This window comes from Neophocaena asiaeorientalis, unplaced genomic scaffold, assembly GCF_003031525.2.
Source record: "Neophocaena asiaeorientalis asiaeorientalis breed wild unplaced genomic scaffold, Neophocaena_asiaeorientalis_V1.1 scaffold473, whole genome shotgun sequence".
Classification (NCBI taxonomy): Eukaryota; Metazoa; Chordata; class Mammalia; order Artiodactyla; family Phocoenidae; genus Neophocaena; species Neophocaena asiaeorientalis.
In genome coordinates, this window is record NW_020174935.1 from 889,019 (window position 1) to 913,797 (window position 24,779).

The following is a 24,779-nucleotide window of genomic DNA, read 5'->3' on the forward strand; positions in this document are numbered from 1 at the left end:
TTCTTATTGGATGGATGACTAGGGGGAGTGAGAAGTGGGCGGAGGAATCTGCCCAGTGACTGTGCCCAAGGAAAGTGCTGCTGGGTTACGAAGCAGCTGGGACAAGTGCTCAGAACCAAAAGAAGTCAGGATGGGCCTCAAGGAAACCAGAAAACAGGCAAAATGCAAATCAGGCAGGGGCCAGCTTCTGGTCAAGGCCTGCCTCTCCTTCCTCTGGGTGTTTGGGGAGAACAGAAAGTAGACTCAGGACAGCAGTGTCTGATAAGAACAGATGTTCTCTGGGCCTGAATGTGGGGCATGGAGGAGGGGACAGGGGAGAGAGAAAAAGGAAAAGCAAAGGGGGAGGGCCATAGCTAGCAAAATAGAATATCCACAGGCCCTCTTATTTATTTAATTTTACTTTTTTTATGGAAAATTTCAAACACACACCAAAATAAAGGGAATAGGAATAATGAGCCCCCATGTGCCCATCACCCCACTTCAACAACCGTCCCCATTTTAACATCCTTATTTAACTCCTTCCCCCAAGCATCTCTTTAAAGAAAATTCCAGACAATATATCATTTCAGAATATATTCAGAATGTATCTCTCACATATTAGAACATTTCTGAAAAAGTAACCTCATTATCACACCTAATAAAATTAACAATTTCTTAATACCATCTAATGCAAAGTCCACATTCAAATTTCCTCATTTTTATCAAAAATGTCTTTTTAACACCCGACAGGAATCTGGGTTCATTGTGACTAGGGACACAAACCTTGTGGCCTTCCTATGAACAAATACCCAACACATATCCCCCTGCACCTCCACGTGGCTGCTGGGCAGGACCAGTGAGACAGGGCTCAGTACTGGAAGGAAAGCTACAGTATTCAGTGGGGGAGTTTGCCACCTACAGCCTGTCCTGTCCACCCGTGGGTGAACCATGAGTGGTCTTACAGGCATATAGGCTTTGAACCCCTCCCTTCAAAGAAAAACGAGAAACAGATTCCAACTATATGCCATTCTGGAAAAGGCAAAACAATGGAGACAATAAAAAGAGCAATGGTTTCCAGGAGTTTGAGGGGAGAGGGGAGATGAATACACAGAGTACAGAAGTTTTTATGAGCAGTGAAAATACTTTGTATGACTTTATAATGATTTTATGTCAACTTTTTTTTTTTTTTGCGGTACGCGGGCCTCTCACTGCTGTGGCCTCTCCCGTTGCGGAGCACAGGCTCCGGACGCGCAGGCTCAGCGGCCATGGCTCACGGGCCCAGCCGCTCCGCGGCATGTGGGATCTTCCCGGACCGGGGCACGAACCCGTGTCCCCTGCATCGGCAGGTGGACTCTCAACCACTGCGCCACCAGGGAAGCCCTATGTCATCATACTTTTGTCCAAACCCATAGAACATGCAACACTATTCACTTCATAAAGTGAACCCTGAGATGAACTAGGAACTTTGGTGATTATGGTGTGTCAGTGCAGTTCAGCCTTGGTTTAAAAAAAAAAAAAAAAAAAGTCTTGAAAAGAATTAACACTGAGGGTAGACGTTTCTGGCAAAACTTTTGTTTCACTTTTATATATGTATACATATCATATACGTGTGTTTGTTGGATTGTGATGTAAAATGTACTTTTTAGATTAAAAAAGTTTGCAGGCTACTGTAGTTATACTGACAACTAAAAGAACAAATTAATCTAAAAAAAGAAAATGTCTTTTTAGGGTCCATTTTTATGAACCAGGATCTAAACAAGCTCCGTGCACTGCATTTTGTTGCTATGACTCTTAAATGTGTTTTAATCTCTAACAGTCCTTCCTCCTTCCCTTTTTTATGTCATTTTACTTGTTGAAGAAACCAGGCTCTTTGTCCTGTAGAACTGTCCTCATTGTTGATTTGGTGGATTGAGCCCTCCTGGTGTCCTTTTACATGTTCCACTGCCCGCCACCCCGCCCATTTCCTGGACACTGATATTTAGACCCAGAGGGTTGATCTGTGTAGAGTCAATTATTTTGGCAAGCAGACTTCCCGGGTGAAGCTGTGTCCTTCCTAGTGCACCATATCAGAAGCAAGTAAGGTCAGCTATTCCTTTCGTGTGTGACACTAAAAATGATCAGTGTTACCAGCCTGATGCTTCCATTATAAAGCTTCCCCATCACCTGGTCCCCAAGGGATTTTAGCACCTTTCGTAAAATCTAAAAACTGACAAAGCTGGAATAGCTCTGAGAAACTCATTCACTCACTTTTCAACTCATCCCACAAATATTTGTTGAGCATCTACTATGCACCAGGCAGTGAGCAGGAGTGAGAAAAACCACCACAATCCCTGGGATCACAGAGCCAAGATTCAGATGGGGGCGGACAACAAACACACGAGCAAGCAGGTACATCAACAAGAGACGTTTAGAGCCATGTAAAAGAGCTACCCCAGAGCAAGGTGATGGTGGTCAGGCAGCCACTTTGTGGTGGGTGATCAAGGACAGCCTCCCTAGGAGAGGACACTGGAGCTTGACAAGAGCGATCCAGTCGTGCATTCCAGGGAGAGGGAGAGCTGGGGCAGGCAGAGAAGCTGCACACCCATCAGCAGTAACGAGGAGGCGAGTGTGCTCAGCACCAGTGGGCACGGGTGAGGGGGCCTGAGGGGAGGCCAGCGAGGAGGCTGCTGTGGTAACACAGGAGAGACTGACCATGACCCAGGCCAGATGGCGGAGTGGAGGTGACGGCCAGTCCAGCGCCCCTTCCACCCCCTTTTACGGCCGAGAACACTGAGCTTGGGGAGGGCAGGGAGATAGTGGTTCTTGAGTAACTACCCGCCACAGGAGTTTTCTGTGCAGCACCTCAAAACCGCCCCCGAACACTATGTAGAGGTCATTGTGCCTGTTCCACAGGCGAGGCCAGTGAATAGTAGTGAAGTCACCCGCCCAAGGGCATAGAGGCAGAGGGGGAAAGGAGGATAGAGCCCGGGCCTGAGGAGGCCCTCTGACCCTGCAGGGTCATCCCACGCTGTGATGACCGCTGTGGAGTCTCAAACCTTGGCCCTGGCACCTGAAAGCCCTGTGACCTGGACCAAGGACTTCTCCCTGTGCCTCAGTTTCCTAACCTGTAAAATGGAAATAATGCTTGCCCAAGGTGCACAGCAAAGCCGAGACAAGGTGGTCCAACCTTGCTCCCAGTCCCTGTCTGTGGGGCCCACACAGGTCACCTTAGCAGAGCCTACAGGCAGCTTCACACCCTCCCATACGGACCCACAGAGGGTTAAACTCAGCCTCCCTCCTTCCTCCATCCCAATTCTGATCCTTGCTGACTCTGCTCCCCGCCCTACAGCAGCTATTCTGGGACAATGGAGGCAGCAGATGGCCCGAGTCCTATTCCCTCCACCCGACCCTCAGAATCTGGGAGCAACCTGCAAATCTGCTGCTGCTTCTAAAAGCAGTCCAGCCAGCAGCCTTCCGCGTACAGGGTGGAGAGGACAGCGGCAGTACAGCACGCTATCCCATCCCCACTGGGCTGTGGGCCCAGGGGCCGCCCCACTCGGCTCGCATCCCACAAACCCAGCATTAGGTCAACCCAGAAAGAAAGGAAGCCCTGCACCTAACACGCACAGAGCGGCCTCCCTCTGGGTCAGGCTCCTCCTTGGAAAAGAAGGTGCTAAGGCTCCAGTGCTCAGCGGTTCCATCAGCCCAGACAGAGTTGCGGCAGGGACAAGGTCCTTCGAGGGCTGGAGGACATGCTCCAAAGGAGCCCCCAGCCCCAGCTGCCTGGGTCAGAGCCCCTTTGTCCTCCCTCCCTCCTCCCCTCAGCCCTGAGCCCCGCTGTGACGTCAATTACACAACATCTCTGAGCATGACGCTGGTGGGGAGCAGACAACTTCCCTTCCTAGCCCTCCCCACAGGTACCATCAGGCCTGAAATTTCACCATGAGCACTTTCATTCAGTCATGCAACCTCTTTGGGACATGAAATTCTAAGGGCATTTACCTCTACTCAGCTCCTACCTGGGCTCTCAAAGTGTCCTTTTATCTGATACCAGAGGCTGAATCCCTTAGCACCATTCAGCCCTCCTTGATTCTCTGGCCACACCAACCCAGGCCCTGAAGACAGATAAAAGGAAGAAGCGTCCCCAGCAAACCAGCACCTCATAGCACACAGATATTCACATGCGTGCACATCACACACACACACAGGTGTGACACAGGCACAAACACATCCATACACCCCACATATGTCCTTAGGCACAGACGAGCATAGAAGGGTGTACGGCACATTGGCACTCTTATATGCCCTGGCATGCAGTGACACAGCACACGCTACTTCCATCACTGTTCACTGAGCCATTCCTTTCTCCATGCTGTGCCCTTTACAAACTCTGCATCATTTCACCTACAACCCGCGAGGTAAGTATTCCTTTTCTCATATATAAAATGAGCAAACAGGCCAGAGAGACCAAGTGGATTCCTCAAGGTCACACAGCCAGCAAGGGTAGGGCAGGGCTGTCTAGCCGAGGGACCCAAATCAACACCACTACGACAGACAGATCAAAGACCCTACCTCGGTCAGGAAGGACTTTGGCTGCACGTAACAGAAAACTGAGCCAAGAGAGGCTTAAACAAATAAGGGTTTAATATTCTTACACAACCAGATGTTGGAAGGGACAGCTGTGGATGATTGTCTTGGCCTTTCCTTCATGGTAGCAAGGTGGCTGCCCTAGACCCAGACATCACACCCACATTCACAGCAGGAAGATGGGGTCTGGGGCTGCAAAACCTTCCCCAGAAGCCTCTCTATTGGCTTTGCTTTATTTGCACTAACAGACAGAGCTCTGGCTCTGGCCAGAGCTGGGTCATATAGTAGCTCCTAACAGAAAGGGAAGCTGGGAAAGTGAGCAAAAGGATCATCGTGATTGGCTAGGACCCGTTCTGTCTGATTCATCAACTGGGTCTGGACATGCGGATGCTCCAAACAAAATCGGGGCGGGGGGGAGCAGGGACCGGAGACTGGTCAGCGATAACAGTGTCTGCCGCAGACCCTGGATTCTGTCCTTCTTGCACCTGCATCCCCTCGGTGGCTGGGGATCCAGCCGAGGAAGCCAGGAGTGGGTGGCCCAGCGCTTGACCCCGGGAGAGTAACTGAGGGACCAGAGGTGGGGGCTCTGACCACACCAAGGGACCCAGGTAATTCTCTGGAGAGTGAGGACTCCTGAGCCCGAGCAGCTCAAGGACCCCTACCCTTGTTCAGTTCAGCCACCCAAGGCCCATGAAGTCCAGCCCCTGAGGCCTCTCTGGCCCTCACATGGTGCACCTGGTCCTGGGCTGTCTAGCCCACCTCCCAGGGGCTTGGGATGCCTTTACCGCCAGCCACCATCCAATCCTGGGCCTGCCCACCACAGAGGCCCTGCCAGGGACTGCTGCCCACACAGGAACTGCCACGGGCCCTCAAGGCCGCCTGGGAGGCTAAGGGCAACCAAAGGCTTCAGCTCAACCTTTGCCCGGAGGTTCAGGGTTCATCGGGCCACCAGCTGTGGGCACCAGGGAGTATCCGGGTAGAGTAGACAATGGAGGGAGCGAAACCTGTGGAGAGACCAGAAACGGACAAGACGGGTCACTCCCACGGGTTCCTGGGGAGCACGTCACAGAGATGCTCTGGAGCACGGTTTGTCCACCTCAGCACGATGAACGCTGGGGGCCAGATGGTTCTGTTGTGCGGCTGTCCCGTGCGTTGTAGGGTACTTGGCAGCATCCCTGGACTCCAGCCACTAGATGCCAGCAAGCACCCTGAGTCTTCACAATCAAAAATGCCCCCACACGCTGCCAACTGTCCCTTAGTGGGGGGCGTGGGCGGGAGTTGCCCAATGATCCCTGGTTGAGAACCGCTGGTTTATAAAGACTTCAAAAGCCCGAGAAACCATGAAGAGGCCCCAGCTGAGGCCACACCCTCTGACCGCACATATCTGAGTCCCCAGTTGGCTCCAGCCCCATTAGGTAGCAACCTTTAGATTCTAAATCTTCAGGCTTTGAGAGAATTTAACACCAATTCTTAAACGCCTTGGCAGTATAGCCATAGCTTGCACACCTCCACTGATGGGGAGCTCACTCTATTAGAAGGCAGCTCCTTTCCTCTTAGAAACTGAGCCAAACTCTGTCTCCTTGTAATGCCCGACTTGTTCAACACAGCCCTGGTCCCGGCAGCCTTGGGATAGCTGTGACTCCTCTGCCCCCAGCCAGACAGCTCTGCAGAATTTCAGGGGCAGGAGTGCTGGCTCCCCTAAGGATTACCCTACAGATAAATCCGAAGTCCAGACAGAGCCCACAAGGCCTTTGGGGGCATGGGGGAGGGTGTTCCCTGCCACCTCCCCAACTGAATCTGACTCTACTCTCCTCTCTCCTCTCACATTCCAGTCACACTGGCTTCTTTTACTTCCTTAAGCAGGTCTTGCTCCCCTGCCACAGTGTGTCACAGGCTGTGCTCTGAGCTGCCCTACAGCAATCGGGGCTGGGGGTGGGACGGAGGGGGCTGGGCTGAGCAGCCCTAATCCCCCCAGGGAGTCTTTGGGGACAGAACTGGAAGGTGCCTAAGTGGCATTCTAGCCCCCATTCCAACCCTCTATCCACCGAAAAGTATCATCAAAGAAACAAAGAGCCTAAGAAAGATTTTCTTTTCATTTCCCCATGACTGCCTGGAGCTCCTCCATTAGAGCATCTCCTTTGCTCAGTGAAGAGAGCTCAGTCTTTCACAGTCTCCCAGAGGATCAGGCCTGGGAGAGCCCTTCAGATCCACATAGCTCAGCCTCCTTGTGTTACAAATGGGGCAACTAAGGTCCAGAGAGGGCAAGGCACCTGCCCAAGGTCACACAGCAAGCCAGTGACAGAGCGGACACTGAAATCCACTCCCTCCACTCCCAGCTCTGCGCTGTCAGTCACTGGCCTCTCTCACTTCCCTCCCTCCTGGCTCCCCCATCTTTGGATGCCTGGACGCAGGCCCCACTCCTCCCATCCTAGAGTTTCAGCCTCCAGACCCACCTGGAGGAGTCCTCCTCAGGGGAGAAGGGGCCATGGAGCTTAATGACGTTGAGTTTCCCCTCAAAGACGCCATAGCTGAGGGTGACCTGCGCAGAGAGACACAGAGAAGAGAGTGAAGGGCGCAGGGCGTCCCACTGGCGACCCCACAAGGGGGCAGCATTTGGGCAGAAACAGAGAAGGCACAGAAGGCATTTTGAGGGGCACGAAAAGCACTCCTCTGTACCTGAAATTCCACCGTCAGTAATGGGTGTTCCGCTGAGGGCCCCACCCCACTCCCCTTTGACCATAATCCCATTTGTGCCGCCAACGGTCCAGTTTACTAGGGAGGCTGGAACGATTCCCTCATCTACAGATTGGGAAACTGAGGCTCAAGGCGGGAAAGCACCTTTCCAGAAAGTTGCATGCCTGAACGGAGGTTTCCTGAGACCCACTCTAGGGCCTGGGCAATCCGTCTCCACCCGGAGCCTAAGGTCACTCCACGAGAAATGAGGATACAGGATGATGACACCCGTCAAGAGGCAGCCAAGCACAGTGGTTAAAGACTGTGGGCTAAGGGGCCACCCAAGCAGGGTTCAAATCCCTCTCTGTCCTCTACTAGCTGTGTGCCACAGTTAGTTCCACTCTCTGGGCCTCAGTTTCTCCATCTGTAGAATGGGGATAACATTAGGACTCACCCCCACGTGAATGCTGTGGGCAAGCAGAGAGTTCAAGAAGTTAAGGCCCCAGTGTGGTGCCTGGCACAGCGGGGGATCTGAAAACCCCACCTTTAGGGTGCCCTGGTTTTGGCCGTCCAAAATCTGCCCCTCTTTCCTGGCTGTGATCCTAATGGGACCAATCTGCATCCCCCTTCTAGGTCTGGCCAATCAACTCTAACTCTAGGCACTGGTAGGAGACAGGTCATGTGACCCAAGTGGGCCATGTGACCAATGAGCACCAGTCCTGAGATCTGGTGGAAGGAGGAGCTCTCTTCCCATGGGTGGGGTGGAAACCAGGGGCTGCCGCCTTGCCAGCATGAGGGCTGAGCCTGCCTGAGAATGAGGCCAACATGGGGGAGGGCACATGAGAGAGGGGACAGGGTCTGAGTACCCAGACCCTGCCAGATCTAGCAAGTCAGGCCAAGCCCTCAGCTTCTCAGGTACGCGAATTCTGTTTAATTAGTCTGTTGCCTCTCTGTCACTTGCAGCCAAAAGGGCTCTGACTCACTCACACCATGAGGCAGAAGATCCCAGGGGCCTCCCAGCCAGGACGCCCTACGGGGCTGGAAACCCATGAGTTGGAGGGCATGTCTGCAAGGCAGAGCCAGTTGGACCTCAGCAGTCATTCCTTGCCAGGTGGTGGGACGGGTCCCTACCCCTCCCCCAGCCTGACATTACACTTGGATGTCCCTACTGAAGACCTGGTCCTTCCCAGTGACACCTGGGTGAGAAGGAAAAGCAGCAATCAGTAGACGGGTAAGCTTTGGTGAAGGAGAGGGCTGCCGATAGGCGGTTGAAAAGGACTGGCCCCTTCAGAGGGTGCGGGGAGGATGGGAGGTTGAAGAGAGGAGACAGGGAAGGAGGTAGCCTGTGGCGAGCTGGGTGGTCTGAACCTCAAGACGAGCTTCATCTCATGTGTGCAGGTCCCTCCAGCTGGCATTTGGGAACCAGATCAAATAATTTTAGCATCATAAATGCAGACCCTTGAGGGTTAGAGGTGGAGAGAGCTGAGTCACTGCATGCCCTCAAGGGGATCCTTTACCACCCTGGGCCTCAGTTTCTCCATCAATAGGGGAGAGCCCCCACAAGCACCTTCCCCAGTGCCACCTGCCCCAAGGCTGGCTCACCTGCTTTGGGAGCTGGGCAGCCCCGAGCAGCTGCAGGGTCTCCAGGTGGGAGTGGAAGAGAGGGCTGGGCTGCAGGTGGCCGCCCAGCTTGCACTCGACGATGTAGCCCACAGTGCAGTCGTCAGGCAGCCGGATGAGGGCAGATGTGTCCACGAAGCGGGGGCCACTGAGGGACACAGTCATGCTGCAGCCACTGGCCTAAGGCCCTCGACACCTAAAGCCCTCCCTGCCTCCCTGAAGACCCTGCCTCCGCCCAGGCCAGCTGGGAAAACAGAGCTTGGCTCTAGCATCTGCCTCTTGCATACTGCGTAGCCTTGTGCAAGTCACAAGCTTCGGGGAGCCTCAGTTTCCTCTTCTGTGAAATGGGCATGATAATGGGCCTGCCCTCACAAGGCTGTTGTGAGGATTAAGTGGAGGAAAGGTGAAATGCAGCCCTTTATAAAAATGTATCCTTTCTTTCTCTCTCTTTCTTTTCATTCATTCACTCACTCATTCATTCATTCTTGAGTTTGAGCATCTACCTGCTGCCAGCCACCATGACACAGAGGCTGAGGACAAAGAGATGAGAAAGAAATGCTTCCTGCCCTCAACAGCAGCCCCGATTCTGGAGGGAGACAGATAGATGAGCAGGTCATTTCAGAGGACTGGTACTAAGTCAGAGGGAAGCACGAGGCGTGGGGACACAGGGAGGACAAGGTGGATTCCCAGAGGATGCGGCAGTCTTTTGTTTTGCTCTTTACTTAATCATGGCAGTAGCAGTTTTTAAACAGAGGATGAGCTGGAGTCAGCCAGGTGCCGAGCAGGGGAGGAGCAGTGTTCCAGGCAAGGGCGTCACCTGACTGCGTACCCCACGAACGCCGCGGGGGTGCCAGGTGGAGCAGCTTGCCCCGTTGTGCAGGATGCCTGACCGAGGGGTCGAGTGGGTGCGGAAACCCAGCCGTTGCCCCCCTCCCCAGGCTGCACCTCCCCAGAGTGGGTACATTTTTCTAATTCACACGAATGTACCATAGAGGTGGACAGAAGCCTAGATGGGGGCAGCCCAGGCACAGGGATGACCCCTGGTTGTGTGTACATGCCTGCTGTCGACAGATGCTAGGACAGCACTCCTGCTCCCAGCCAGGGCAAAAACTGGCCCCAGAGGACCCCTCCCGTCCAGGGCAGGGCACGGCAGGCTGGTGTAGTGACAAAGCACGCAGGCCTTAGAGCCAAACCCAGCCACTGAGTGACCTTGAACCAATTACTTTGCTTACCCTCTCAGCACCTCAGTTTCCTCAGCCAAGTAGAAATAAGGCCAACACCCCTTCCTCCCTGGGGGCTGTGATACTCTTAGCAAAGCACAGGCCTGGCTCAGAGTCAACCCTCAATTCAAGGTAGCGACACTGATGTGTCTGTTAATAACAGCCTGCTCGGCAGACCTCAAGAGGCTAGGCCTTGGCCACGTCCTCTCTAGAATATCAGTACCCCCACCAGGTACTGAGGGCTTCCACTACTCCCACGATCTCCCTCAGTCTGAGCCCTCTAGGACCATCCCAGCTCAAATTTCACCTCTTCCAGGAAGCCTTCCCTCCTTTCCCCAAGCAGAAGGCCCTACTCCCTCCTCTGAGTGCCCCTCCAGTTGGCCTTCACCTCCCCTGTGACAGTGACCAGTCAGAAGAGGGCTGAAAACAGGACCTAATGTTTGCCGGGCTCCTGCCAGGTGCCAGCCCAGACACTTTTTCATTTAACCCTTACAACAACAACTGGCCATTGTATTATCAGTTCCATTTCCATTTTACAGATGGGGGCACTGAGGCTCCTGGAGATTACACAACTTGCCTGTGTGTGGCAGAATGCACTAGGCGGTGTACCCCCAAGGGCATGGTGACAGGTGGCTTGCTCACCACTAACTGTGTAACTCTGTGATGCAGCGGGAATGAGAGGTAGTTTCTCCTGAGCTCGCTCTCAAGCCCTTCCTGCTGCAAAGGCCCCACCCACACACCAGCCAACACCCCCTCTCTGCACCCCCGCAACCTCTTCCACCAGTCTCTAGGTCTCTGCTTACCTGGCCCATGGGGCCATCTTCAAAGCCAGTTTGCGGTTGATGCAGAAGCCGGCGCCCCCGGTGGCAAACCAGAACTGTACCAGCCTCTGCGGGGAGAGATGGGGAGGGCCAAAACGTAGGGTGAGCCTGGGGTGGGGGCAACAGCCAGGGCCCCCCTTACCCCCAACAAGCATGGCTCAAAACTTTTTATTTCACATCTCACTAGAGTCTTCCTACAGCCTGACATTATTATGCCCATTTTATAGATAAAGAAACCGAGACCCAAAGTCACATAGCTATTTAAGAATGATGGGGACAACAATTAGACCCCAATCTGGCTGGATTTCAGTTAAAGAGGACACATATCATACTTGTCCACCCAGTGCTCAGAGAAACATCCCCACGTGGTTCAGGAGGGGCCGCCCAACACAGCACCTGCTCCCATAGGTCACAGATCCAGGCAGGTGCCCCAGGAATGACGGATCACAAGACCACACCTTTGACCCAGTGACTGGCTCAGCAACAGGCCCATGACTCAGCCAGCCAATCAGAGTCCTCGCCTGAGTTCCATATGCTGTGAGGGAGAGATGCTTTTACAGGGTCACCAGTAAAGGTAATCCTTATGCCATCTACACCGGGCCACGAACACTGGCCTCGCCACTCCCAACTCCTGGGGCCAAGAAAGCTTTTCTGCAAAAGGAGAGAATGAGGTCTCGTGGAGGAAAGAGAGAAGGGCAGGCAGGCCTGTGAGCCCCTAAGGCCAGCAAACCCCTTGGCATTTCAATCTCAGCAACCAATACCACCCCTTTGGGGTGTAAACCACTTTCTGCCCTCACCCAACATCACCATGGCCCAAGGCCTCTTCTACCTCCTCTGTGAGGACCTGTGAATTCACCCATGAATTTCTTTAAGGCTTTTGAGAAACACTGAACCTCTTCAGCTGTATCATCTCTTGGTCAGACAAGTGCCCTAAAGTTACCTTCTCCCAAGTACAGAGTTGGTGCTTCATTGATGCGTGTTGCATTGGGTTGGGTCACCTCCCATGATGCAGCAGTGAGAAAAGAGCCGTGGGCAGGGAGCTGGAAAGTGGAGGGGCCCCCGCCTCCTCCACTGCACAGCTGTGTAACCTTAAGAAAGTTCCTGCCCCTCTCTGTACCTCGGATTTGCCACCTGTGAGTACAACATTGGCTCCAGGTCTGAAATCCGGTGGTTCTCCTGGCCCAGAGGACATGTTCTCCTCCTAAAGACATCTACGAGCTTACTTCTGGAAACTCTGCCCTCTTAGAGAGAGGTCGGGCTTCAACCAGGCAGAATGAATGGTTTCTTGAGGGCCTGACACACAGGAGGTGCCCCATAAATGCTTGTTTAATGAATTAATGAGGGCAGGGCTTCCACTCCCAGAGAACTGTAGCAACGTCGGCAGCGACCATGCAAGTGCCTAACCCTGAGCACTGACTATGCAGAGCCCTGCGCTGCAGGTGAGGTGACCAAGGTGCACGGCACTGAGGTCACTTGACTGAGGTCCCAGAGCCGGGACTGACTCCAAGCCCGAGCCCTTGCCCCCTTTGCTGTCCCACCCTGGGGGGTGCCAGGGTCTTAACAGACCGGGACACTTTGGAGCGAGTCCTGGGATCCCGCTGGTGGGGTGTCTGACAAGGAGGGCGTTCATGCACGTTGTGAGGCCGGGGACTGGGTGTGTCCCGAGCCAGCACAGGAAGAACACAGCTCAGAGATGAGGCTGTGCTGAGTCGGGTACTGATTGATAACACTCTCTGGTGTCCACCACGTGGCAGATCCCGTTCCAAGCCCTTGGATAGATGACCGCATTTAATTCTTTTTTTGCTCACAACAGCCCTATGAGGTAGTGACTGTTTTCACTGATTTTACAGATAAGGAAACCAAGGCACAGAGAGGTGAGGTGACTTCATTCAAGGTCACAAAGCCAGGAGGTAGCAAAGCAGGGCTGGTGAGTGAACCCGGGGGGTCAGGTTCCAGAGCGGAGCTCTCAAACCCTTAGGTCGGGGGTGAGGAGGTGTGGGAGTCTGGAAGACCCCGCGGCTCACCTGGCATCAGCTCGCTCACACACGCTCCCCCAAGGCCCAGGAAGATTTAATTAGGGCTCAGAGGCTGATTACCTGCAGGTAATTAAGGTTCTGTGCTCCCTGCTCTTGGTTTCCCTAGTGAAGCAGATGGTGACCCTGGGAGGGAGAAAACCCCACAACTGGCCCAGCTCCCTCTCCAGGCACCACGTCTAGAGAGGGGGACCCATGGCCTGACTCTTCACAGGGGCCAAGGGAGCCCTAGGGGCAAAATCTGGCGACCTAAACCTGTCCATTCAGGTCTGGAGCTGAAGCCGGTGCTGGGAACCCTGTTGTACCAGGTGTCAACTCAGTTGCTGGTTAGTGAAATCTGGAAAGAGGAGGGGTGTCTAGAGGAGAGGAGGGGAGGGGAGGGTTCAGGGGCTCCCGGCAGCCACAGTTTACTACCCGGCCCAGCGGATTCAGCATTTTAACAATCCGTACAACTACATGGTGATGCCAGGTGGCTAGGAGCCCCGCCGTGGAGTCAGGAAGCCTCAACTCACCGCCCCCGTGCTCACTGTGTGACCAGGACGAGCCACTGCTCCTCCGTGGCCGAGGCCCTACTAAGCGCCAGTCTCTGTGCCTTACCTGCATTGTCTCAATCTCCCCATTTCATAAAGGAGGAGACTGAGGATCACAGGCGAAGCCACCAGCCCTGACACACCCGGATGCAGCCAAATCTGAAACCCAGAAAACCCACCGGACCCCTCCACAGCCCCGCCCCCGCATGGCCCCGCCCCCGGGGCCAGCGGCCAATGCACAAAGGAGGCAGCGAGGGAACCGACCGTGCGGTTGTTCGGCTGCGGCTCAGAAGCGTGGATAGGCCGGTTCAGGCTGGGCCGGCCGATGTAGACGTCGCGGGTCCACGGGAAGCTTTTTAGCAGCTTCAGCAGCGCCCTCGGGTTCAGATAGTTGTCGTCATCCACATGACAGAACCACCTGTGGGGATGGAACGCGGGACAGTGAACTTGGAGGGGGTTCCCAAGGGCTGCCAGCCAGCCAGACTCCGCCCTGCGCCCTCATAATAAGTCAACAGACTTATGGGGTGGGGGAGGCTAACACTGAAGGCACTGGTGTGTTCTGTGCCAGGCAGCGTCTGGTGTAAGCTCATGAGGAAGTTGTGCCCACTTCACAGGTGGGAACCAAGACTCAGGAAGGTTAAGACACTTGCCCAAGGTCACACAGCCAGTGAACAGCAGAATTTGAATCCCATCTGTCTGTCCAGAGACAGATCCCAGCAGGCCCTACATGTGATTAAATTCACAGGGCCCGGACAACCTTACTTTTTTGACAAGACACCTCATTTAGGAACTGGCCCGAGGCAAAGGTCACGCCTGCCCCCAAAGACCAAGGTGAACTCACCTCAGTCCGCTGGCCAAGAAGGCATCAAACTCAGCAGCCATCTTGCAGGACAGGGCAGGGTGGCTGTGCTCCGCAGAGCAGTTGGTGACCACGAGGTGGGACCCTGAAGAAGGGAGGACAGGTCAGGGGCCCCTGCCCAGCTCCTCCCAACAGCCCTACACAGTGTGAGAATGCAGAGGAAGGCGGGGCCTCAGGAAGCCTGGAGCAGTGCATCCAGTCCCATTTTACATATGGGGAAGCTGAAGTCGGGGTGGGGGGGGGGTGCTGACCTGCCCAGGACCCTGGAGCTAATGGACAGTAGTAGGCCGGGCTGGGACCCAGGTGTCCAGGGTCTTGTCTAGCACAGTCCCTCCCCACACCCATACCCGTTTCCAGGGAAGAAGCCTGCTCCCGTCCTGGGCAAAAGGGGAATCCCCCTGTGACAAGGGTGGGCAGCCGTGTTTCCTGGGGAACCCCAGGCCAGTGGACAGCCACCCCAGCTTTCCCTGGCAACAGCCGAGGGGCCCCCAACCCACCCAGAGTTACCCAGTCTCTCCTGGAGGCCTTCATCCAGGCTGTCGGTGAAGATGAACGTCTAGGAAGGAGAAAGGAATCAGGACTGGGGTTGGCCAAGGAGAGTCCCGGGCAGCCCACAGCCCACCACAGCCAAGTCCAGGTGGATACACACATGGCAGACCTCTGTCCTCCTTCAGTGATGGACACACACCCCTCTCACAGTCACACGCTCCTTTAGGACAACATGACTTTCTCAACTACCCAACCCACCACCCCCATACAACACACACAAAACCCAGCTTTTGTACAACTTCGCGGTATACACCAGCCCATCAGTCTCACACTCAGCCCCCTTACAGACCAGCACCCACAGGGTCCCTACGAGAGTCACACACCCTTAGCAGAATCACACCTTCATCAACCACACACACATCACATCATGCACACACATCACACATCATATTACACACACACATCACAGTCCCGCTTGGCCCCTCCACATATACAGAACCCTAAACACTTGTTCAGTAGACAGACCCACACACTAGGACACCAAACTACTTAGAGAGACGGTCATGACTTTCACAGCCACGCAAACTCCCTGGGCAACTGTCGGGGCCCCTACACATCTGCCAGGTAGGAGAGGTGACCCACCAACAGCATTCATACACCTGGTCCCCCATGACCTCACTAAACCTCCAGACAGGGGTTATGATCTGTCCGCTTCGCAGACGGCAAAACGGAAGCTAAGTGATGGAGCAAGGCGGTGCGGTTGGCAGGAGGAGAGCTAGGACCTCTCCCCGCCCTCAACTCCCACTACAGCCAGACTTTTCCCTGGGGGTCTAGCAGGCACCTCAGACTGAGGGCGACAACACCGAGCACCCAAGCACCCCCGGACCTGGGCTCCTCTCACTCTTCCCCATCTTGCTGGAACCCAACACCTTGGGGTCACCGTGCCTCCTCTCTTTCTCTCACACCCACATCCAGTCTGTCAACAAATTCTGTCCACCCAACTTTCAAACTGCCCAGGGTGCACCCTCTCCCTCCAGCCTCCACGGCCAGCACTCGATCCAGCCCACCCTCGTCACCTCCTGCCCGTTTTGCTGCAGTCACCTTTTCCCTGCTCTCCCTGCTCTGTCCTGCCTTACCCCAAGTCTGTTTTCAACACAGCCCCCGGGGGAGCCTGTAAAATAAGTCCGACCTTTCTTGCCCTGCTCCCTGGCAAACTTTTGCCACCAAACAGTCACCCAGATAGCGGAACTCTCTCAAGTCTGGAGCGTGGGCCAAATGGGCCAGGGAATGCCTGTGAATGAAGCGGAGGGGGGAGGCGGAAGGGAGCAGGGCCCGGGGGCTGAGCAGGGTGCCTCATGAGGCTGGTGTTTCGGTCCCTGGGAATCCTGAGGTCGGCACAGAGCGGCGGGTAGTCTCCTCGAGCTGAAGGTTGCATTTGATTTGTTCCAGGAGGGACTCTGACAATGGTTAAAACCTCGCGGGAGAACAAAGGGACAGACAGCCTGCTGGGGTCAGGGGAGGGGTGGCCGGGGGCCATCTGCTGCAGAGGAGGGGAGATGTGGGGCCATTGTTCCTCCCCCATCCCCTACCCGCCCTCCTCGAGGACTGTGGGGAAGAGGAAGACCCCTCCCCGAATCACAAAACGTGCCTCCCCCGAGCCCACCCCCTTTGCCTGGGACAAAGGCCCCACACGAGCCCCAGCTCGCTACCACAAAGGCCCACCTGCCACCCGGCTGCCTTAACCAGCTGGGGCGGGTGCCCAGCCCTGGAGTTAACCAGCTCAGGACCGCTGCCGATAGCAGAGCTGAAAGAGGCTCCGAGACCCTCCTGCCCTGTGTGGCTGGGGAAGCTGAGGCTGAACGGTGGAAGGCCTTGGCCAAGGTCACAGGAAGAGATGAGCCAAAGGGTGGAAACGAAGGGGGCCCAGATGCAGTGGCAAGAGTGGGTCTCTCTGTCTCCTCTCCTCTTCCTCTGAGTATCTTTCCTTTTTTCAACCCTGCCTTAAAGGACAAGATTTCTAGACTCTGCCCCTTGTGCTAGGGGCAGGGGTGGGGAGGGTGGGGTGGGAGTGTCCAACTGAGTGAATTCATCTCCTACCTCTGCTTAACCTTGCTCAGTTTCCTCACCTGTAAACTGAGAATGTCAATAGCTACCACTCGGGTTATCGTGAAGGTTCCAGAGGGCGATGAACCCGATATGCTGAGCAGACGCTGGGCAGCCGTCAGGCACTCCCTCTGGCTGCCTGGTTAGCATCTGGGATTGAGCTCAGGGCACAGCGGGGGGCTGCTTGCCTCTCCTCTGCCGGCCTGGTCCTGCCAGGCCCAGACACCCAGGCTGGAGGCCCAAGTGACTAGGCAGCTCTGGGATCCCGGGTCTCAGCAGAGAAGGAGGGGCCCCAGCGGGAGATGGCAGCCGGCTCCTACTGGGCTCTGCCCCCTCAGGCCTTCGGGGCAAGCACTTCCTCCTCTCTGGCCTCAGTTTCCTCATCCGGAGCAAGCACACCACCATAGTGATCGAGACGAGACAGGAAAGGGCCTCTGACCACGTGAGGCCATGCTCCCGGGTACACACAGACACAGCACCATAAACAGGAAGGTCTGCGGGGAGGGCCAGGCTTGGCGACTTCCGCAAGTGGAACCAGAGAAGCTGTGCGGAGCCCCAGGGAAGAGCCTGGGGTGCTGGGGGTACAGCAAGGAAAGGGTTAATCCAGGGTGCTAGGAAGTCAGGGCAGGGGTGCCCCCTCCCCAGGGGGCCCTGGCCTCTTCCAGGCACCGCCTCCCCGCTCCTTGGTCTCCAGGAGCCCCCAACCCCCTCCGAAGGCTCGTCACTTCCACTGAGCCGAAGTGGGGACAGTGTGTGTGTGTGTGTGTGTGTGTGTGCGTGTGCGTGTGTGTGTGTGAGAATCTCCCTCCCCCAGGGATGACTCCCAGCACCCCCGAATCACTGACTTTGCTTGAGGAGGGCACTGGATGTGAGGAGGGCAAGAGCCAGAAGGGACTCGGCGTGTCACAGCCACCGCCCCAGAACGACAGAAGCCACGCAGCCCTGTGGCACACACGCCTCTAGTCACGGCACATCTAACACTGACACTGGCTCCGTGCAGGTGAGCATGCACGCGGGTGTACACACACACACACACAGTCCCACACGCCAGGCAGACCTCTGCCCTGACCTCTCGCCCACCACGACCTCAGCCGCCATCATCACAGCACACGCCCCGCCTCCCTCGCTTGGAAAGTGCCCCGCAGGAAACGGAGCACAGGAGATGAGGTGCCACCGCCCTGGGCACACCCTGGGCCGCAGAGGCGTGGGGGCAGGGCTCTCAGGAGTTCTGAAAGGATGCCCCCTGCCGCTCTCCCCGAACAGCCCCACCCCCCCAGACTGTCCCCTCTTCAGCGGCTCAGTCCCTGTGCTCCACGCTCACAGCCAGGGCAGAAGGACAGCACCCAGGGCCTGGACAGGGGGCGGGCTGGCCTGGGCGCATGTCAGAGTCAGGACCTCTCGGGGGCCTCTGTCGCAGCTGCCCAACACCCCCCATTGCCCCCGATGCCAGGCTGGGCCAGGGTGGGCAGGAACGGAACCTGTGCCAGGACAACCAGGGAATAGAGGGACCACCCCCCAGAAGGGACCCAGGAGCCCGGGGTACGGGCCCAGCCTGGCCCCAAAAGAAACGAAGCAGTGGGCCTGAGAAGCACCTGGCTCTGGGGCCAGCAAGGGACACAGTCAGGGCCGCAGGAGCCCCCGGTCCTCCTAGGAAGGAGCGAGAACACAGCCCAGGTGGGGCAGGTGGGTGAGCAGCTTCTCCCTCGAGGCCGCCAGGGACCCCAGCTCGGTAGAAGGTCCTCTGTGAGTCCCTCAGACCAGAGGCCACTCCTGCGGCCCGCAGTCACCCGCTTGTCACCTGTTCCCTGGTCCTGGAGACCCACGTGTCGAGCAGCAGCTCCAGGCGGGAGCGGTGGAAGGCCCGGGTTGTCTTGACTGCGATGAAGACATCGTGCAGCTGCAGCTCCGGGGGCCGAGGGCTTGGCGGGCTCAGCCCGGGGGTCTCCGGCACGCCCTGCGGGGATGGGCTTGAGTAGTACCGTAGGGAGAGGAGCCCCATGCACAGAAGAGTGAGGAGGACTCCAGCCAGGCCCCGGAGGAGCCGGCACTGCATTGGCCCTGGGACCCCAGACGGCTCAGCCCCCAAATCCCAACCAGACGGGGAGGGGAGGCTGGTCAGGCGGGAGCCCCGGCAAAGGCAAAGGTCTGCCAGGCATGGGGGGCAGGCCAGGAGGGGAGAGTTGGGAGTCGGTGCTCTGGACCCGGAGGCCGAGCCATGGCAGCCCCGCTGCCGCTGCCGCCAGCCCTCCACCTGCTCCCGGGCCCGCCCTCCCACTGCCGGCTCTGGGGCGCCTGGCCCCGCCCCTGCCTCCAGGGCAGCCCAGGGGCGGGGCCGGCCCAGGGGAGCCCAGAGGTGGCTGAAAAAGTGTCACCGGCGGAAGGAACAGCCCGGCCCTGCCCGCTGCTGCAGGGGGGGTGGGGGCAACAACAACCCCTCCATGCCGTGGACATATATACACTACCAAACGTAAGGTAGATAGCTAGTGGGAAGCAGCCGCATAGCACAGGGAGATCAGCTCGGTGCTTTGTGATCGCCTGGAGGGGTGGGATAGGGAGGGTGGGAGGGAGAGAGACGCAAGAGGGAAGAGATATGGGAACATATGTATAACTGATTCATTTTGTTGTAAAGCAGAAACTAACACACCATTGTAAGGCAATTATACTCCAATAAAGATGTTAAAATAAATAAAAATTTTAAAATAAAGAAAAGCAACCCCTCCATGCCAGATGGAAGGGAGGGGCCCTCCAGCCTTCCCACTCCCCAGAGACCCCCGGCTAAGCTCACTCAATACCCAGTATCTTCTGGTGTCCAGCCTCCCAGCTTTTGCTCACGCTGTCCCTCACCCTGGATGCTCTTCGCCAGGCCCCACCATCCTCACCCACGTTCCTTCCACCAGGCTTAATTCTATTTGGACTTCAAGGCTCAGCTCAAGGGTTCCCTCCTCCAGGAAGCCTCCCAGCCTCTGGGGCTCCCACAGTAGTTAGCTCAGTTCCTCTGGTCTTCGTAACAGCGTTAGAATTATTTCCAGTTCACAGCTGGGCACATAAGGCTGAGAATGATCTAAGATGATCCAGCAGCTCAGCCACAGAGCCAGGTAGAAACCAGGTCGCTGGCCCTCGTCTGGCCCACCAGAGGCCCCTGGGGGTGCCTGTCCTGCTGTGGCCCACTGCAGCCCATCTTGCTCAGCAGTCTTTATTGCTGCCTCTCTCCCAGCCAGGCCAGTGGACAGAGGACCTTCTGCAGCTACCACCTCCGTCTTGTTTTGTACAAGGTCACTCATATCTTGTCCTCCCTCCGCTAGAACCCTGATGGCTCCCATCTCCCTCAGAACAAAAGTCAAAGATCAGACACCAGCCTACAGGCCCTGTGTAAGGGGGGCCCTGTTACCTCCAAACCCATATCCTACCATCTTCCCCTTGCTTCCTCACTCCAGACCCAGTGGGCTTCTGGCCAGTTCAGGGACACACCCACCTCAGGACCTTTGCACATGCTGTTCCTGCCTGGGTCTCTCCCTAGAGATCCATACACCTCATCCTCACCTCTTTCAAGTTTACACAAAAATGTCTTCTATGTGAAGCCTTCCCAGACCACTTTATTTAAATTGGAATCCCTTCTCCCCCGTCCTTCGCAGCAGGCCCCTTTTTCTGCTGTGTTTTCTCCATAGCACTTTTCATCTTCCAACATCCTGTACATTTTATTTATTGTCTGTCTTCCTCATGAGAATATCAGGGCAGGGATTTCTGTTTATTCACTGAATCCCCAGTGCCTAGGACAGTGCCTGGCACATGGTAGGAGCTCAATCAATATTTGTTAATTAAACACAAGAAAGTACCAGATGGCTGGTGAATTGCATGAGCCCCACAAAGGAAGGGGAAAGGAAGAGCAACGCTTTTGAGTCACCCTTCTATGGGCCAGCCCCGTGCCAGGCCCCTTCACAGTCTGTCTTCTCAGAATGGCATCACCAAGGGATGAGCCCGTGCTTCATGCCACACAAACCAGGGTTCAAATCCCGATTGGGGCACTCCCTAGCTGTGTGACTCTGGGCAAGTTACTTCACCTCTCTGAACTTTACTTTCAGTTGTCAGATGGGGACAAAAATAAGACTTGGTGACGATGAAAGAATTGGTGGGCTTCTCCACCCCCATAGAAAGGGCACCTAAGATGGGACCAGCTGCTGGGCTCCTGCATCTTCACCCAGACTCATATGTCCATAGACCAAGCACTAGGCCAGGCACACAGCAAGGAAGTGGGGAGGTTTGTTTACCCAAATGAGCATGACCCAGTCTCCATGGCCAGGGAGCCCAGAGCCACCCACAGAGACCCACCATCCTGCCACAAAGCAGAGCCTGGCATGGCCCAGGAGAATTCCCAAGGGCTGGGAGAATCAGGCAGGCTTTGCGGAGTTGGTGTCTGAGCCTGGCCTCCAATTTAAGCAGCCCCCGACTCCCGGACTTGGACTTCTCAGCCTCATTTCCCACCACTCCCCAGGTGGCCAATCTCAACCCATTTTCTGCCTCTGAGCCTTTGCTCTTGAGGTTCCCTCCACCTAGTACACCCACTCCCCAAAAACCTCCTAGGAGCCTGCCCAAATTCATCACTGCGACTGAGGACAGTCACAGGAGGACCAAGAACATATAGGCATGTAAGTCCAATAGGTGCTTCCTGAAGAAAGGAATCCCACAATGCAAGCTCAAGCAGCACCTCCTGCAGTAAGGCCACCACGATTTCTCCCATTGGAGGTGATCATCCTGTCCAGTGAAGCAGTTTCAGGGACCTGGTAATACACTGAGGGTTTGCCCTTAGTCAGCAGCTGGGCCCCTTAGCCTAAGACCACACCCTGCTGGCTTGGCATCCCCACTCCAGGGGACACTCCTTTGACGATCAGACACGAGCAGAGCTGAGCGCAGGGGTGGCCCATCTGTGGGGCAGGTAAGGTGATGCCAGCACAGATGGCAGGCAGCTCCGGGATGGGTCAGGAGCGAAATCTGACCCTCCCCATGGGAGAGTGGGAACCTGAAAGCTGGTATCAACCTGAGCTCGTGGTGGCAACAAGTGCGGGGGATGGAAAGGGGGCCCCCGGCCAGGGATGCAAGCAAGCAAAATGCCACCAGCTTCTATGACAAACTGTTTAATGCTCCATGATGTGCAGCTTCTAAGTGAAAAAGGCCCGTTAAAAATCTACGAGCTGTACATTCTGGTAACGGGGCAGCCGGCCCCCTCCCTGGCCGTCCCTCCGGGAGGCAGGGCCGGGTACAGGCGCCGTGAGAACACGGTCCTGGGCGTGCTCACCAGGAACACACGCGGGTCAGTGCCCAAGGGTCACGGGGGTGGGGGCATGATATTTACACAGGGGAGAACCACGGACACACGTGTGACAGGAAGACACGAGGGGCACAGGAGACAGCGGACCCGGGAAGCCACAACGCCCCCGTGGAGGTATACACAAGAGATGTGAGCTGGACGGGTGGGCACCACGCATGACGGGCTCAGGGCTCCTGTGAGCAGAAGAGGCTGTGGAGCCCGGAGACCTCGTGTGCCAGGGGGAGGGGCAGACGCGAGCCGGCCCCATGGGAACTTGGGTGTGCAAACCAGTGCACAGGGGTGAGAACGCAGATGCTCCAAGGTGAGCGACGAGGGAGGGGACACAGACGTGTGCATGAGACCCATGAGATGGGTCCGTGGAGACATGGGGCCACGGGAAGGCCCAGAGCAGCAAGTACAGGGATGGGAGGGAGCTCTGCCCCGGGGGCTCCTCCGGGTGAGAGAGCCCGGAGCCCAGAGCCAAGGGCCCCACGCCGAGCGTCCCAGGGTCTAGGAAGGCTCAGGATGGGGAGGACCCAGCTCCACTGCACACACCAGGGTCCTCGCCGGGGGCCGTTTCTGAAGTGCGTGAGGAACGCACAGGCATCGGAGGGGACGCCTCAGGCCTCGCTGCTGCTGCCGCTGCCGCCTCTGCTGCTGCCATGCTCCACCCACACGAGGCGGGCCTGCTCCTGCAGGATGCGGCCACGCACCACCTTGGCCAACTCCTCTGAGTGGCCCCACTCGTGGGCCGCCACCTGCACCCAGGAGCAGGGCAGCCCCCAGAGCACCTGCTCCGAGCCTCGGCATTGCCGCAGCAGCTCTGAGTCCCGCCAGCCCGGCCGGCCCAGCAGACCCCTGCCGAGAGAGGGAAGGTGGGCGGTGGTCAGAGTGGGGGAAAAAGATAGACAGTGAGACAGAGAGAGAGGGACAGACTAAGATAGGAGAGTCAGAGGGAGAGGATGGACAGCGGGAGACAGAGAGAGAGAGACAGAAGGCAAGCAAAGAGATGGAGAAGAGGAAGAGATGGAGAGAGAAGGACAGAGACAGAGACACAGGCACCCAAAGAGGGGGAAGCGCTGGGGTCCTTCCCATCCTCCCGGCCCATCTCACCTGACTTCCCGGACATTCTTGTCAGTCACCTCCACGTGGATGACGATGGGGTAGATCTCGTTCTGGACCAGCTCCCGCACGCCCCGAGTACCCAGCTCCAACAGGCAGTGCTTCTTCTCCGGGGGTCAAGGCTACATTTTACTCTCAGGCCAGAGACCCTAGGCTCCCTGCCCCCTGACTGGGCCCCATAACACAGCCCCCTACAGGGTCCTGCTTCTGCATCCAGGGGGACCTTGGCAACAAGGAAAGAACTGGAGGGGAAGGGCCAAGACCCAGGGAAATAAGTCACTTCCCCCCACTGGACCTCAGCCTCCCTATCTGTAGGATGGAGCTGACCCCGGCAGCCCCAGCTCCCAGGGAAGAGGCAAGTTTGAAGGCAAAGACAAACAGGTGAAATGTGTCAGCCAAATTCTCCAGGGTGACCCACATGAGGTCGACTGCCCCAGGCCACCCATCTCACAGGTGAGGAAACAGGCCCACGGAAGGAAAGGGACTTGCCCAGGGTCACTCTGCAACTGAGCGGCACAGGCGTGCACTCAGGCTCTGCTCTTGGGCCCAGAGGGCACCCCCCCCGCCCCACCCCAAGCACCGACCTTCCCGACAGACTCCTGGATGGCACGGATCCTGCTGCCCAGCCCAGGGGTGGCAGGTTGGGCCTTGGGGGCTCCGGGCGCTGACGATGTGCACTGTTCCTCCCCAGAGAGGCTTTCTGCACGCAGGGAAAGGTAGGAACGAAGGGCCAGTGGGCCTGGCTGCCCCAGGGTGCCACCCAGCCCTCCCCTCTCCGGGCGTGCAGGCTCACCTGCTGGGCACACTTGAAAGTCCAGCCGGGAACTGGGCAGGTCTAGGAGGTTGCGGATGAGCCTGGGCGCCAGGCACTCAGGCAAGAGCACCACGGGCCGCAGGGCAGAAACCAGCAGGGGCCGTACCAGGCTATAGGGTTTGAGGCTCCGCTCTGGCTCTGGGCAGGGAAGGCAGTGTGAAGAGATGGGGGTGCAGGCAGGGCCCCAGCTCCTCTTTCCTGGGGCAGCCAGTCCCCTCGATACTCTCAAGGCCCCGAACTTTTTTCCCTTCCTAAGCCCTGCTGCTCCTCCTACACACAGCAGAGCTGGCCCCTCCCTCGCTGGGACCTGGGACCCTCGCAGGAGGCTCCGCCCCATCCCCTGCCTCACCCTTGTCCCCTACAGGCCATTATCCTCTCAGCAGCTGCAGGGACGCTTTAAAACTGAGGTCAGATCCTGTAACTCCCCTGCTTTCAACGTACCAGTGACTCCCACAACTCTCAGGGAGAAAGCTACATCCTCCACGTGGGTGAGCCAGACCTGCCGGGGCCTGGAGAAGCAGCGAGCCACGCGCCCCCTCACAACAGACTCCATTCCTGCCTCACAGCTCAGCAGCTCTAGTCACAGGGCCTTTGCATGCCCTGGGGTGGCCCAGTTAACTCTCCTTTCAGAGCCCAGGTCATGCTTTT

At 56.8% G+C, this 24,779-nt stretch overlaps 2 protein-coding genes and 1 pseudogene across 4 annotated transcripts in view; 1 reads left to right on the plus strand and 2 right to left on the minus strand.

The window, feature by feature from the left end:
- Positions 1 to 704: 704 nt before the first annotated feature.
- LOC112410860 (uncharacterized) lies at positions 705 to 797 on the plus strand (annotated as a pseudogene).
- A 3,782-nt stretch (positions 798 to 4,579) lies between these two features.
- On the minus strand, positions 4,580 to 19,173 carry MFNG (MFNG O-fucosylpeptide 3-beta-N-acetylglucosaminyltransferase). 3 transcript variants are annotated; one of them, XM_024761521.1, is made up of 9 exons: positions 18,692 to 19,173; positions 14,809 to 14,857; positions 14,284 to 14,386; positions 13,707 to 13,860; positions 10,862 to 10,947; positions 9,342 to 9,424; positions 8,821 to 8,986; positions 6,999 to 7,084; positions 4,580 to 5,549 (listed from the first exon to the last, which is right to left on the minus strand). In XM_024761521.1, exons 1-9 carry the CDS (start codon positions 18,944 to 18,946, stop codon positions 5,476 to 5,478), a joined length of 1,056 nt encoding a protein of 351 aa, XP_024617289.1. In that variant the 5' UTR covers positions 18,947 to 19,173; the 3' UTR covers positions 4,580 to 5,475. The 3 variants fall into 3 exon arrangements, with proteins under 3 accessions (XP_024617289.1, XP_024617291.1, XP_024617290.1); XM_024761523.1 differs by having other exon boundaries at positions 14,799 to 14,857; positions 18,692 to 18,921; XM_024761522.1 differs by lacking the exon at positions 9,342 to 9,424.
- A 2,833-nt stretch (positions 19,174 to 22,006) lies between these two features.
- CARD10 (caspase recruitment domain family member 10) overlaps positions 22,007 to 24,779 on the minus strand; it is a 26,670-nt gene continuing 23,897 nt past the window's right edge. The window contains exons 18-21 of the mRNA XM_024761547.1: positions 24,111 to 24,269; positions 23,902 to 24,017; positions 23,309 to 23,421; positions 22,007 to 23,053 (exon numbers count right to left, since the gene is read on the minus strand). Of these exons, the coding sequence (XP_024617315.1) occupies positions 22,816 to 23,053; positions 23,309 to 23,421; positions 23,902 to 24,017; positions 24,111 to 24,269 (626 nt within the window). The 3' untranslated portion in view covers positions 22,007 to 22,815. The remainder of the gene's footprint in view (positions 23,054 to 23,308; positions 23,422 to 23,901; positions 24,018 to 24,110; positions 24,270 to 24,779) is intronic.